Source organism: Papio anubis, chromosome 18 (assembly GCF_008728515.1).
Source record: "Papio anubis isolate 15944 chromosome 18, Panubis1.0, whole genome shotgun sequence".
NCBI classification, from domain to species: Eukaryota; Metazoa; Chordata; class Mammalia; order Primates; family Cercopithecidae; genus Papio; species Papio anubis.
This window is the reverse complement of record NC_044993.1, coordinates 23395054-23407728: the sequence shown is the minus strand read 5'-3', so window position 1 is coordinate 23407728 and position 12675 is coordinate 23395054. Positions and strand designations below refer to the sequence as shown.

At 46.8% G+C, this 12675-nt stretch overlaps 1 protein-coding gene across 8 annotated transcripts in view; it reads right to left on the bottom strand.

The window, feature by feature from the left end:
- The window catches only part of TK2 (thymidine kinase 2), a 42370-nt gene that overhangs the window by 17201 nt on the left and 12494 nt on the right, over nucleotides 1-12675 (bottom strand). For 7 of the 8 annotated variants that reach the window (XR_641585.4, XR_641586.4, XR_002519285.2 and 4 more), the window contains exons 4-6: nucleotides 10999-11052; nucleotides 3408-3497; nucleotides 1051-1124 (exon numbers count right to left, since the gene is read on the bottom strand). Coding sequence is in view for 5 of the 8 variants with exons in the window: in XM_003916984.5 (XP_003917033.1) it covers nucleotides 1051-1124; nucleotides 3408-3497; nucleotides 10999-11052 (218 nt within the window). In the remaining 3 variants the exon portion in view is untranslated. The remainder of the gene's footprint in view (nucleotides 1-1050; nucleotides 1125-3407; nucleotides 3498-10998; nucleotides 11053-12675) is intronic. The other variant, XM_021932052.2, reaches the window with a different exon arrangement.

Below are 12675 nucleotides of genomic sequence, written 5' to 3'. Positions count from 1 at the left end.
GGCTTGAGCCTGGGGGAAGGAGGTTGCAGCGAGCTGAGATTGTGCCACCGTACTCCAGCTTGGGTGATAGAGCCAGACCCTGCCTCAAAAAACAAAAACCAAAACCAAAAACGAAACAAAGACTAACAAGGAGCTTGCCCTATCTAGACAGGGTGGTCGGGGAGGGCTAGGAGACAGGGCGACATTTAGGAAGGCAGCTGCAGATGAGAGTGGGAGGAAGGGCCTTCAGCGCTGACATCCAAACAGCTCTGAGAGGGAGGGACAGCAGTATCCCAAGCTCACAGCGGGGACAGGTGGGGTCTGCAACCCATTTCCCCAAGACCCTGAGAAATCAGCAGTCTCTGAGCACAGGGATGGAGGGCCCCATGCCTGAGCCCTTGGCACTGATGGGCCACCAGAAGCCCCCTAACTAGGTATATATCACAGAGTCCGCTCTCATGAGGGAAGCTTTTAGCGAAAAACACAACAAATGCGATGCACACCATGCGTCTGACTTGCCCAACTCTCCACCCTTCCCTATAGCCTTGCACCATGCTGTGTAACTCACTGGACCCTCCCACCTTTCCACCCTGGGCTCATGTGACCATGTGACCTGCTTTGGCCAATGGAATGTTAGCTAACTTGGAGCAGAGGCCTGAAGACATGTCCTTGCATCTCTGCTCTTGCTTCTACCCTCTGTCACCGTGAGAAGTGAACACCTGGGCTGGTTTGCTGGTCACAGAAGGAGGGTGACAGGCAAGAGGAAGAGAGATAAGCCACCTCCAGTCACCCTTGCTTAGGCCCTCCTACATCAGCTGATTCCCAGACATCTCATTGAGCCCAGCCAAGGTCAGCAGAGCTGCCTGGTGACCAACCTGGCTGACTGGGCAACGAACGCAGATAGCTGTCTGCTATGAGGATTAGTGGCTGTTTGTTATACCACGTTGCTATGGCAATGGTTAACTGATACAACAGCGGGTACTCCGTATCTGTCAATCAAATAAACAAGTTTCTATTTCATTTTGAAAAATTAGTAGTTTAATAAATTATCAATTATGCAAACTACAGTACCTTCTATACAGGTTTTCTACAAAAATGTATCTCGCGCTGTGAATCGACCTCTCCATCAACCGTACAGATGACACCTAAAGGAAAACAAAAAGAGAATCACAAACTCAGGGGAAGAGGAGACAGCCAGGAGGCCTTGAGAAATGTCTGTTACTTCCCCTGCCTGGGGACTTTGCTGAATATGAGAATCAAGGCGGAGGAGAGAGTGAGGCAGGAGGACCTCCTCACTCCTCTGCTGGGAGGAGAAGCCACATCTGCCACCAGGCTCAGGCTATGTGCCCCTTCCACCCTGACCTGCCCCACACCCCAAAGCTGCATACATGGCCCAGCAATGCTGAGGCTGACGGCTCATCAGCAGCCACCTCTTTGATGGGAGGTGAGGCTCAATTGGAACATGGCCATGCCCTGGAGAAACCATCCAAAGCTGTCCACTTGTGGCAACATGTGGTGACTATCATGGACCTAAATAGGGTGACTTTGCTTAAGTGGAGGGACCGCATGCATGAAGTACAGCCCCACGAGGGTCAGGTTGGCGGTGACGTTCTGGGGGCTCTGCCCATGGAAACTGGGAAGGACGACGCCCAAGAGGGAGGAAGACAGCCTGACAGCATCCCTCTCTGCCAGGATGCTCACACCCTCTGCAGACGATCTTGCCCTTCGTCCAGCGTTCCTCTGGGAAGCAAAAGGTACCTGACCCTTGATGCCCGGCAGACAAACACCACTCTCACTTGGCCATGGCCCACAGCACCCATGGAACCTGGGCCAACAAATCCGAGGCAGATTCAAAGCATTTGAAAACCCAGGCATTTCTTCCCTCTCCCTGCTGTCCCTCTGTCCATCCATCCTCTGCCCATCCATCTTCCTTTCCATTCTTCCATCCTCTCTTTCCTTACTTCCTAGCTCCCCATTCATCCTTCTGTCTCCTTCTGCTCATCCTTCCTGGTCTGTCCATCTCTCTCTGCCTCCCAAGGTAGATTTCCTTAAATAGAGAAGCACACTTACACCCCTTCCTATCCAAATATCATTAGATACAACTTAGGTTTGCAATTGAGTGCCTGCTCAGGAAAAGCAGATTAGCAAAGGCAAAACGCGTTAACCTCAGATCTTTTGATTTGTGGATTTGTGTCATTTAGACAGATATTTGGGGAGATGGAAATTTTTACTCACCAAAAAGGTCCCGCTCACATCTTTCAATTTGAAAAGACAGATTTACAGAAGAATGGTAGCTATTGTTGCAAGTACCCAGACTGGGACTGAACTGTCCAGTCCAGCAGCTGTGCCAGTGTTAAATGCTGTAGGGATAGTCTGTCTCCTTCATGCAGAGCCTTAAAGCTGGCATCATAGGTTGTGCTTACAGCCTTGAAACATAGGTGCCGATCAGGACCTCCTCAGCCCCCTTTCTTCTAAGAGACTGTCTCTAGATGCACCCTCACTGATGGAATAGGCCTAAGCAGCCATGTTTGTGCCTTGGGGTCCTGTACCCAACACCTGATTGAACCAGGGCTGGACACCTGACCAAAGCTGAACCAATCAGATTTTTTGTCTCAAGAATTTGAACTAAGAGCCAGACGCCATGAAGGTTAAATTAGTGGTTCTCAAATATGAAAACAAACAAAGCATGCATTCAAGTCACCTGGAGGGCTTGATAAAACACAGATTGCTGGGCCTCATCCCTAGAATTTATAATTCAGCAGGTCTGGGATGTGACCAGAAAATTTGCATTTCTTTTTTTTTTTTTTTTTGAGATGGAGACTCACTCTGTCACCCTAGCTGGAGTGCAGTAATGCAATCTCAGCTCACTGCAACCTCCGCCTCCCGGGTTCAAGCCATTCTCCTGACTCAGCCTCCCAAGTGGCTGGGATTATAGGTGCGCACCACCACGCCAGACTAATTCTTGTATTTTTTAGTAGAGATGGGGTTTCACCATGTTGGCCAGGCTGGCCTTGAACTCCTGACCTCAGGTGATCCGCATGCCTCGGCCTCCCAAAGTGCTAGGATTACAGGTGGAATCCACCACACCCAGCTGAAAATGTGCATTTCTAACAAGTTTCCAGGTCATGCTTCTGCTGCTGGTCCAGGGACCACACTTTGAGAAGAACTGAGTGAAACGGCATTGAGTCCAGCAGTGGTCCTGACCTGACAGGGGCACCACCTGGCTGGCTGAGGTTTGTGGGTAGGGGCACTAGAGGCTGCTCAGAAGAGAATTGCAGGAGCCAGTGACCTTGGCCCCACACACAGAGGCCTGCACAGCACTGAAGGCCTAGCCTGGCTTCCTTGTGAAGTTTCCCTTCCTGGCAATCACATACCCTAAGTCTGAAGAAAACGTTTAAGAAGGCTGAAACTGAGCATTTGAAACGTACCTGAGGACAAGTATGCCTGTCCAGCATGGTGAGCTGCACATAAGTCTGTAGCGTAAGGCCCCAGCGAGAGGCATCTTGGTACATCAGGCCCTGCAGAAGGGAAAACACAGCACTTTCCGTCAGAGTGGCATCTACAGGAGGACCCTGGTCTCACAAGGCACTGAAGGACAGCTCAAGAAATCTACACACGCAGGGTTGGGGCTGAAGATGAACCCAGCATGATCACAGGGCTCTGACAGCAGGGTGGACAAAGGCAGACACTGAAACAATTAGAGGACGGTACGGTAACAGCTATCATAGGAGCCTATGGAAAGTCTCCAAGGGACCAGAGCAATTAGGCCAGACAAAGAAATGAAGGGCATCCAAATTGGAAAGGAAGAAGTCATCTTAACCTTGTTCACAGACAACATGATCTTACACTTAGAAAAGCTTAAAGACTCAGGCCATTATCCTAAGCTTATTAATGCAGGAACAGAGAACCAAATACTGCATGTTCTCACTTTAAGTGGGTACTTACAAGAGGGTACAATGGGTACTCATGGACATAAAGATGGCAACAACAGACATTGGGGACTCCTGGAGTGGGGAGGAAGGGAGAGGGCAAAGGTTGAAAAGTACCTATTGGGTACTATGTTCAGTACCTACTTGATGGGATCCATCATACCCTAAACCTCAGCATCGTGAAATATACCCAGGTAACAAACCTGCGCATGTACCCCCACAAAACGAAAATCAAAGTTGAAATTACCAAAAAAAAAAAAAAAAACCTTACAGACTCCACCAAACAACTGTTAGAACTGATGAACGAACTCAGTAATACTGCAGGAATCAAATCAACGTACAAAAATCAGTAGCATGTATACACACCAACAGTGAACAATCTGAGAAAGAAATCAAGAAAAGAATCCCATTTGCAAGAGCTACAAAGAATATAAAATAACAGCCAGGCACAGTGGCTCCTGTCTGTAATCCCAGCACTCTGGGAGGTTCAGGCGGGTGGATCACTTGAGGCCAGGAGTTCAAGACCAGCCTGGACAACATGACAAAATCCTGTCTCTATTAAAAATACAAAAAAATTAGCTAGGTGTGGTGGCGCACACCTGTGATCCCAGCTACTCTGGAGGCTGAGACACGAGAATCGCTTGAACCCAGGAGGCAGAGGCTGTAGTGAGCCGAGATCGCACCACTGTACTCCAGCCCGAGCGACAGAAGAGACCCTGTCTCGAAATATAAATAAATAAATAAATAAATGTAAAATACCTAGGAATCTATTTAACCAAAGAAGTGAAAGATCTATACAAGGAAAACTATAAAACACTGATGAAAGAAACTGAAGATAACACACACAAAAAAGGAGATATTCTACACTCATGGATTAGAAGAACTAATATTGTTAAAATGACAATACTACCCAAAGCAATTTACAGATTCAATGTAATCTCTATCAAAATACCTATGACAGTCTTTGCAAAAACAGGAAAAAAAAATCCTAAAATTGATATGAAACCACAAAAGACCCCAAAGAGCCAAAGCAATCCTAAGCAAAAACAAAAATAAAAACAAAACAGGCCGGGCGCGGTGGCTCAAGCCTGTAATCCCAGCACTTTGGGAGGCCGAGACGGGCGGATCACGAGGTCAGGAGATCGAGACCATCCTGGCGAACACGGTGAAACCCCGTCTCTACTAAAAAAATACAAAAAAACTAGCCGGGCGAGGTGGCGGGCGCCTGTAGTCCCAGCTACTCCGGAGGCTGAGGCAGGAGAATGGCGGGAACCCGGGAGGCGGAGCTTGCAGTGAGCTGAGATCCGGCCACAGCACTCCAGCCTGGGTGACAGAGCAAGACTCCGTCTCAAAAAAAAAAAAAAAAAAAAAAAAAAAAAAACAAAGTTGGAAGCATCACACCGCCTGACTTCAAAATTTACTACAAAGCTGTAGTAACAGCTGGGTGCACTGGCTCTTGCCTGTAATCCTGTTACTTTGGGTGGCCAAGGAGGGAGGGTTGCTTCAGGTCAGAAATTCAAGCCCAGCCTAAGCAACAAAGTGAGATCTCGTCTCTAAAAAATTAAAATAAGGAAATTTAGCCAGACATGGTGGTGCACACCTGTAGTCCCAGTTACTTGGAGGCTGAGGCAAGAGGATCGCTTGAGCTCAGGAGTTCAAGGTTACATTGAGCTATGATTATGCCAACTGTGCTCTAGCCTGGGTGACAGAGCAAGACCCTGTCTCAAAAAAAATTTTTTTAATGCTATAAGTACCCACGTCAGCATGATACTCACATAAAAACAGACACAAAGACCAGTGGACAGAATAGAGAATAGAGTTGGCATTTACAGCCAACTCATCTTTGACAAAGGCACCAAGAACATTCAGTGGGGAAAGGACAATCTCTTCAATAAATGGTGCTGGGGTAACTGAATAACTATATGTAGAACAACTGAAACTAAACCCCTATCTCTCACCATATACAGAAATCAAATCAAAAACAGACTAAAGACTTAGAAATCTGAGACCTGAAACTAAGAAACTACTAAGAGAAACCACTGGGGAAATGCTCCAGGACATTGGTCTGGGCGAAGACTTTTCTGTGTAAGACCCAAAAGCACAGGCAACTAAAGCAAAACCAGACAAATGGGATTAAATCAAGCTATAAAGCTTCACAGGAAACCATCAACGAAGTGAAGAGATAACTTGAAGAATGGAGAAAGTGTTTGCAAGCTACCCATCTGACAAAGGATTAATAACCAGAATATATCAGGAGCTCAAACAACTCAACAGTAGGAAAAAAAAAAATTCTGATTTTTAAATTAGCAAAAAATCTGAATAGACAGTTCTCAATAGAAGACATAAAAACAGCCAACAGGTATATTTTAAAATGTTCAACATCACTAATAATCAGAGAAAAGCAAATCAAAAGTACGAGATATCATCTCACCCCAGTTAAAACGGCTTTTATCAGGCCAGGGGCGGTGGCTCAGGCCTGTAATCCCAGCACTCTGGGAGGCTAAGGCAGGTGCATCACCCGAGGTCAGGAGTTCAAGACCAGCCTGGCCAGCATGGTAAAACCCCGTGTCTACTAAAAATACAAAAAAAAATTCAGCTGGGTGTGGTGGTGCACACCTGTAATCCTAGCTACTTGGGAGGCTGAGGTAGGAGAATCGCTTGAACCCAGGAGGTGGAGGTTGCAGTGAGCTGAGATCACGCCACTGCACTTCAGTCTGGGTGACAGAGCAAGACTCTGTTTAAAAAAAAAAAAAAGACTTATATCAGAAAGACAGGCGATACGTGTGGAGAAAGGAGAACCCTCATACATATTTGTTGGGAATGTAAATTAGTACAGCCACTATGGACAACAGTATGAAGGTTTCTCAAAAAACTAAAAATAGAGCTACCATGTGATCCAGCAATCCCACTATCGGGTATATATTCCAATGAAAGGGAATCGGTATATTAAAAAGATACCTGCACTCCCATGTTTGTTACAGCAGTATTCACAGTAACCCAAGTATGGAATCAACCTAAGTGCCTATCAATGATGAATGGTTAAAGAAAACATGGTATATATACATAATGAAATATTATTCAGCCATGAATAAGGATGAAATCTGGCCATTTGCAGTAACATGGTCGGAACTGGAGGTTATTAGGTTAAGTGAAATAAGCCAAGCACAGAAAGACAAATATCATATGTTCTCATTCATATGTGGGAGCTAAAAAAAAAAAACGGATCTCATGGAGCTAGACAGTTGCTGGGTTCGGTGGCTTGAGCCTGTAATTACAGCTACTCAGAGGCTAAAGTGGGAGGACCACCTGAGGTCAGGAGTTCCAGAGTGGATTACTGGTTACCAGAGGCCAGAAGGGGTAGGGGAGAGAGGGGGATGAAGACAAGTGATTAAAGGGTACAAATATATGGTATGATAGAAGAAGTAACACCTAGTGTTAGATAGATCAATAGGGTGACGATAGTTTACAATAACCTGTTGTGAATCTCAAAATAGCTAGAAGAGGCCAGGCACGGTGACTCACGCCTGTAATCCCAGTACTTTGGGAGGCTGAGGCAGGCAGATCACTTGAGGCCAGGAGTTTGAGACCAGCCTGGCCAACATGGTGAAATCCCATCTCTACAAAAAAATACAAAAAAATTAGCCGGGTATGGTGGCGCATGCCTGCAATCCCAGTTACTTGGGAGGCTGAGGCAGAAGAATCGCTTGAACCTGGTAGGCAGAGGTTGGAGTGAGCCAAGATCATGCCACTGTACTCCAGCCTGGGTAATAGAGTGAGACTTCATCTCAAAAAAAAAAAAAAAAGCTGTAAGAGAATAATTTGAATGTTTCTAGCATAAAGAAAAGCAAGCCAGGTGCAACGGCTCATGCCTATAATCACAGCACTTTGGGAGCCCAAGGCAGGAGGATCACTTGAGCCCAGGAGTTCAAGGTTACAGTGAGCTATCATTGTGCCACTGCACTCAAGCCTGGGTGATATAGCAAGACCCTCCAAATAAATAAATAAATAAATAAATAAATAAATAAATAAATAAATACGTTTTCAATTTAAAAAAAAAAGTTAAGCTCTTTAAGATAATCCTTAAAAAGTAATGCTCTGGTTTGAATGAATCCCCCAAATTTCATGTGTTGGAAACTTAATCCCCAATGTGGCAGCATGTAGCAGGTGGTGCCTTTAAGAAATGATTGGGTCAGGAGTGCACAGCCCTTTTGAATGGATTAATCTATTCATGGATTAACAGGTTAATGGGTTATCTTACACTGGTGGCTTTATGAGAAAAGGGAGAGAGACCTGACCTAGCATGCTCAGCCCCCTCACCATGTGACACCCTGTACCACCTCAGAACTCTTTGAAGAGTCCCCACTAGCAAGAAAGCCCTCACCAGATGCACCCCCTCAACCTTGGACTTCTCAGCTGCTCTAACTGTAAAAAATAAATTCCTTTTCTTTGGAAATTCAGAAAATAAAATAAAATCACCAAGGAACATGCGCACAAGTCATTCAGTGAATGGCTTTGAGCCCTCTGTAGTCTGTTCTCTATCCAGCCACCAGAGTGAGTCTGTGAAACCTGAATCAGTTCTTGCCACTCCTCTGCTCAGAACCTTCCAGTGGCTTCCCATTGCAAGCAGAATGAAATCCAAACCCTTATCATGGTCCACAGGGCCTTCTCTCATTTCCTACAACTCTTCCTCTGGCTTCCAACCACATGAGCTTACTTAGCGTTCCTCAAACATGCCAAGCATGGTCCCACCTCAGGGCCTTTGCATCTGCAGCGCCTTCTGCCTAAACACTCTTTATCCAGGTATCTGCAGTGCTCACACCCTCATGTTTAGGCACCTTATCATAGACACGGTCCCTACTTATCTCATGTAAAACAGAAGCCCACCCACCTACTCAATCACTCTCCATCCCCTCTAGGTGCAAAACACTTCATGCTCCAGCGTACTTGCTAAGAAACCTGTTCTGCTCTTTTCCTCATTTTTAAATTAATTTTATTTATTTTTTATTTCTTTTAGAGATGGGGGTCTCACTATGTTGACCAGGGTGGTCTCAAACGCCTGGCTTCAAGCAATCCTCTGATCTTGGCCTTCCAAAGTGCTAGGATTACAGGCATGAGCCACTATACCCGGACTTTTCCTCATTTTTGCTTTTCATTTTTATCTTGGTGCAAACTAATGAAACTCCAGTGCTCTTCACTGAGAACTGCAGACTCCTCTGACAGCAGTTGAGAGAAAATCTCATAAAGGCTAGGAGAAACACTCCCTCTTGCCTGATGGCCGCAGAAACAGTCATGTTTCTGCATCAGAAAACCAATTCAGATAAAGTGATGAATTAAGATTTTTCAAAGTATCGATCTTTCTTTTGGTCTAGAGTGGAAACTTATGTAAAAATAGCTACTTCTATTGTATTTTTTATTAGGAAACTCTCATTGAAAAGGCTATCTGTAACAAGGACACTCAGACTTCTGAGGCTGTGATTCTGTCCTGGGAAATGTCACTTATGATCCCTAACTCTAGTTGTCTTACTTAATAACCGAGCCTGGGTTCCTCCTTGGCTTCTAGAGAATATGAATGTTACAGAGGTTTCTTTGTGATATTCAAAGAAGATGACTGGCATTCCATCTTCTCGCGAATGCACAGAGAAGAAATTTTTCTCATGTCTCTTTAGGATTCTTTATTGAAAGACTGAGAGGTTTTGCCTTATTTAAGAAACATCATTTCACCTGCTTTAGTTTTCTTCCTAGCTCCTATCACCACCCACCAGATTATATGTTTGCCTTCTGGCTCCCCACACTGGAATACTAGGGGCAGGAGAGCAAGAGCTTCGAATTTCTCACTGCCATATCATCCAGAACAGTGTCTGCCACGTGGCTGACAAGCACTGAATATTGGTTGAATGAATGGATGAATGCACAAGCCCCTACTAAGTGCTAGGCAGTGCGCCTAGGTTTTAGCAAATAACAGTGAACAAAGTAGACACAGTCCCTGCTCCTAGTAGAACTCGGAGTCTAATGAACCACACAAGAGATGCCAATTGTGTTGCTAAAAATCAGGGGGCATGGCAGGGCACGGTGGCTCACGTCCGTAATCCCAGCACTTTGGGAGTCTGAGGTGGGTGGATCATGTGGGTCAGGAGACTGAGACCATCCTGGCCAACATGCTGAAACCCTGTCTCCACTAAAAACACAAAAATAAGCTGGGCATGGTAGCGGGCGCCTGTAGTCCCAGCTAGTCAGGAGAGTGAGGAAGAAGAATCGCTTGAACCCGGGAGGTGGAGCTTGCAGTGAGCCGAGATCTCGCCACTGCACTCCAGTCTAGAGACAGACTGAGACTCCATCTCAAAAAAAAAAAAAAAAAAAAGAATCAGGGGGCAGCACAGGCTTCCAAGTCCATTTACTAGCTGTGTGACCTCAGGCAACTTATTTAAGTGCAATCTCCTAAACTGAAAAATGAGACTAATCATCCCTACCTCACGGGACGGGAGCTCAGAACCAACATCCCCTTCTAACTCTTGCAGGACCCAGATTCTACCCATCTCTCTCAAGCAGCCAGAGCAGAACCTCAAAATGGGGAAGGTGAAGGAAGGGCCACAGCACACTACAACCCCTGTTGCTAGGTTCACCCTTGGGAAAGCAGGCTGGCGGCTTCCAGGTAAGCCAGAGGCGGCCCCTGTTACTAGACAGGGCCAAGTTGCAAACCCAAGTCAGGGGTCCACCAAGGATCCTGGTTACTTAGAGATAGGTCCTGGGGGGTTAGGTCTGAGAAGTCCTGGGTTCTGATAGGTTTCTTCTAGGGGAGGGGAGGATTGGAATGAGCAACAAGAAATGAACACCCCTAGTGGCTAAGGTTGGCCACTGGGAATAGTATGGGATAGGAAGTCCCTGGGCTCTGTGCCTAGCCACGCAGGCCTCAGAGATCCTTGACCTCAGAACACCAACATGCCACCATTTTCTGCTTGTCCCTCCCTGGTCTTCTCCAACTCAGCTAAGAGCACAGAGGATGCCTGGGCAGTCTCAGGCTCAGGCAGAGGCATCACCATTCTCGGGTGCTTAAGGGGAAGCCGGGGGTTCATGCAACCAACAACCCACTCACCAGAGGATTGTGGCCACGGACATTTCTCCACTTGGACACAGGCTCCGTTAACACCTGGAAGGAAAGAAAACATCAGAACTGCTGCTTCTCAGTGCTGAATCCTATAAAAGTATGTAAGTGTTGAGGGGAAAGCAAGGAGAGAAGGGAAAAAGAGAGAAAAAGACTATCCAAATTTGGGTGCCCAAGGTAGGCCAAAATAGCTGACAACCCCTGTGAGGTCACAACTCTATCTAGACACGGCTTCATCACATTACTTCCAGAAACATCCTGAGAACAACTCTATCCATCCCTGTACCCAATGTGCCAAGCATAGGTACCTCCTACCTCTCTATTGCCCTGGTAGCCTCCCCAAGGTCAGAGCTGGCTCTGTCCATCCCTCTTCAATGTATTCTATCCCAGCCCTGCCTGCCTACCACATCAAGCTGGCAGGTGGGTGGGTGAAGCCAGGAGGGACACTGGACAGGGCTAGGCCTGGGCAGGCCACCTGCCTCCATTTCCTGCCTCTGATCACTGCACTGGGTGCGCTGGCTGCTGAGAGTCCCTGTTTCTTTAGTACGCTCCCTGTCTCACTGATTGGAGGCATTCTTTCCCTCTGGTCCTGTTTGTACCTTTTAGGATGACTGCCAATTTCTCCAACATCCTGTGTGTTTTCAGACACATATCAGGATCTCTGCTGGGCATTTCTAGAGCCTCCATCTGTGGTCTAGACACACAAATCTGGGACAACCCCAGACTCTGCTAGAGCCTTTCTGGGTATGCAGGGGTGCGCTAGAAAAGATTTAAATGGTGTTCTTGAGGCCAAGATCTTCAGAGTGCCAGGATCCAACTGGGAACTTTCAGAGTACATGTGAGAAGGGGCCATAGGTGACAAAAGACCAAAGGCAGGCAATGCATGGAACTCCTGAAAAGTAACCACCCTGGCTGGGCGCAGTGGCTCACACCTGTAATCCCAGCACTTTGGGAGGCCGAGGCAGGCAGACCACTTGAGGTCAGGAGTTCAAAGCCAGCCTGGCCAACATGGTGAAACCCCATCTCTACTAAAAATACGAAAATTAGCAAGATGTAGTGGCGCATTCCTGTAATCCCAGATACTTGGGAGACTGAGGCAGGAGAATCACTTGAACCCAGGAGGCAAAGGTTGCAGTGAGCCAAGATCACACTACTGCACTCCAGCCTGGGTGACAGAGCAAGACTCCATCTCAAAAAGGAAAGAAGGAGAGGCAAGGGGAGGGGAGGGGAGGGGAGGGGAGGGAAGGGAAGGGATCACCCCTCACCCTCACACCTCTGTGTCTTTGCTTATGTTGTTTCTTCTGCCCAGCATTCCCACCCCATCCCACTTCACATCAACTTTCATCACATGGAAAACTCCTATATACCCTTCAAAATCCAGTTCAAATATGCCCTCCCACTGCCCCTCTCAAACCCCCTCTCCTTCTTCTAGATCTTCTTCCCAGCCCCTAAGTAGCATACACAACACCACACAGGCCCACCAGAGTCTGGGTCACAAGGAGCCTTGCTCCCCGACCCAGTTCAGGGGTGCTTCATCCATAGCATTGTCACCCAACAAACATTTATTGAGTGCCCACTATCTGCCAGATACCCATGCTAGGCACTGAGGATACAACAATAGCAAAACCAGTCCAGCCTTTGCCTTCACAGAACCTTAAGCCTACCAGG